Raw genomic sequence first — 2,500 nt, 5'->3', positions numbered from 1 at the left:
CATCACCTCCTTCACCACCACCTCATTCACCACCATCTCCTTCACCAACCACCTCATTCACAACCACCACCACCTCATTCACAACCACCTCCTTCACCACCACCACTACCACCTGCTTCACCACCACCACCACCACCATATCCTTCACCACCACCTCTTTCACCACCACCACCAACTCCTTCACCACCACCACTATCTCCTTCACCACCACCACCACATCCTTCACCACCACCACCACCTCCTTCAGTACCACCATCAGAGCCACCACCATTACCAGCACTAAAGCCACCTTGGTACACTGAATAGTATTGCTCTTGAAGTTCACAAAGGACTGATGATTGTTATATTTCTTAGAAATTAGTATTTACTTGACAGGTTTGAATATTGTCTCATGATACAGATCATTTACATGTATTTTTATTCTTATTAGGAAAAGGGATTTAGAGCTAGCAATTGAGAATTTGTGATTGAACTATAGTTAATCACAGAAGCACAGAACCAAGAAAATGTTGTACAGAGCAGTTCAAAGATTTCATTCCTACTCTATGAAAATTAGACTTTTTTTGTTTTGTTTTCATTCTCTCAAAAACAGGCTTGATTCAGCGGCTGACTTGATGTCCCTGCATATTGGTGACAGGATCTTAGAGGTGAATGGAAGGCCTGTACAGGACTATTGTATTGAGGATATAGAAAATCTCATTGCAAGCTCTCAAGATGTGCTGCAAGTGAGTATGTTATTTCTTGTGTACTGTATGCAATGTGGGTAAATCACACACGTGACAGAAAGGTAAGAAATTGATAATTTAGTGTACAAGGAAAGAACTGAAGAGGGAAGTACAGGTCTCTCGAAGATATACATTGATGCAAAGTCCCTGTTATTGCATGTAGGTGAGTTATCTAATGGTATTTATTTATGTTTATGTATCTAGATGAGGACTTGTGATGATATATACCCCTTTTTTGTATTGTATAAAATCTTGAAACATTTCTAATAAGCCAGTTCTTTGCAGCTGACCATAGAACATGATCCAGAGGAAGTGGCATCACGACGCCAAAGTTTTCCCTTTTTGTCAACAAACCGGCCTGCGCTGAGCACTTGTGATCAGGCAGAGAAGGAGGGTCAGTGTTTTACTGGTTTTATCTTGTTTTACTTATTTGATCTATAGACAGTTTTTGAGAGTTGTTTTTTTATTATATACCCATACCCATACCCATGCCCATGCCTATGGTTTTATGTTCAGAGGTACTGGAAGATTATGTATAGATATATGATATTTTTATAATAATTTTTTTAAGTATGTATACCATATGTGAATCCTGTACTGAAGATTGTCTTGTTTCAACTTCTTTTGGATCTGAATAGGGTTGCGGGAGAGATTATGCAAGAGAAGAGATGAAGGATACGTTTCTGGCACACAGAGAAGTCGTCAACTAAGGCGAGGCAGAGGGTGCAAGGAACGAGCCTCGTCACTTCCAAAGTTGTTAGATAAGTGAGTATCAGAGAGGTCTAGGGTTAGGTTTTGGCTATTTTTGCTGTTGTGTGTGAATTTTGAATCCATTGTGTTTGTGTTGCATTACCTTTTATGTCTTTGTTAATGCTGTATCTGTTACTGTTTGAAAGACTGTCTCATTGCATTTTCCATTATTTATTTCTGATTGAAGATGTTTTTGAGAACTGGTTTAAATTTTTAGAGTATATGAAATTTTGCTTACATCATTCATTTTAATTTGTTAATTTTTGTATTTGTTTCCTAAATTCGTAACATACTTTTCAGTGACTGTCCTCGGGAAAGTGGTTACTATGACCTCAGCAGGACAAAGTCATTCCGTGTTGAGCCAAAGAATCATCGTATCTTCCGTGCATCTGATCTCACTCAGGGAGAACTTCTTGGTAAAGGTTTTTTTGGACAGGTGAGATTATTAGAGACAATGTATTTTAAGTTACTTAACCTTTTGTTTCTCTCCAATCTTTCTTTTTCTTTCTTTCTTTTATCAGCTAGGTATTTAGTTTTAGTTAAGAGTATGAACACCCTTCCCATAGAAGTATTTGGTTGGGTAAAGTTTATTTTTTATATAATGGCTGTTCATTATGTTAGCAGAAGGCAATAAAAGTTGTTAAGTACCTTGTCTTACATGTTTTTTAGAGGGGGAGAGATAAAATGTAGGATATTAGAATAGTATATAAATGAATAGAAAACTAAGAGATATGGTACATTTCAGGTATACAAAATGACTCATTCAGAGACTGGAGAAGTAATGGTTTTGAAAGAGCTGTACAGAGTAGATGAGCAAGCACAGACAAATTTTCTTAAAGAGGTAAGGAATATTTCCTATATGATTATGTTAAAAATAGAAATATACAAATATGCTCTATGTTGGCAAAGACAAAGTGATATAGGACATAAAAGACATGATTTGATAAACTCTGAAAGTCATATGCTCCCATTTCTCATTTCAGGTTGCAGTTTTAAGAAGTCTAAGTCACAAAAATGTCCTGCGA

At 36.9% G+C, this 2,500-nt stretch overlaps 1 protein-coding gene across 9 annotated transcripts in view; it reads left to right on the top strand.

The window, feature by feature from the left end:
• Window positions 1-2,500, top strand: part of LIMK1 (LIM domain kinase 1) — a 40,504-nt gene that overhangs the window by 27,668 nt on the left and 10,336 nt on the right. For all 9 annotated transcript variants that reach the window (XM_070143872.1, XM_070143873.1, XM_070143871.1 and 6 more), the window contains 6 exons: window positions 593-725; window positions 1,011-1,119; window positions 1,364-1,490; window positions 1,776-1,911; window positions 2,221-2,316; window positions 2,459-2,500. The exon at window positions 2,459-2,500 is cut by the window's right edge and continues 216 nt beyond it. In XM_070143872.1, coding sequence (XP_069999973.1) covers window positions 593-725; window positions 1,011-1,119; window positions 1,364-1,490; window positions 1,776-1,911; window positions 2,221-2,316; window positions 2,459-2,500 — 643 coding nt within the window. The remainder of the gene's footprint in view (window positions 1-592; window positions 726-1,010; window positions 1,120-1,363; window positions 1,491-1,775; window positions 1,912-2,220; window positions 2,317-2,458) is intronic.

This window comes from Penaeus vannamei, chromosome 31, assembly GCF_042767895.1.
Source record: "Penaeus vannamei isolate JL-2024 chromosome 31, ASM4276789v1, whole genome shotgun sequence".
Taxonomy (NCBI): domain Eukaryota; kingdom Metazoa; phylum Arthropoda; class Malacostraca; order Decapoda; family Penaeidae; genus Penaeus; species Penaeus vannamei.
Note: the sequence above shows the minus strand (reverse complement) of the source record. Positions and strands in the feature narration are given on the sequence as shown.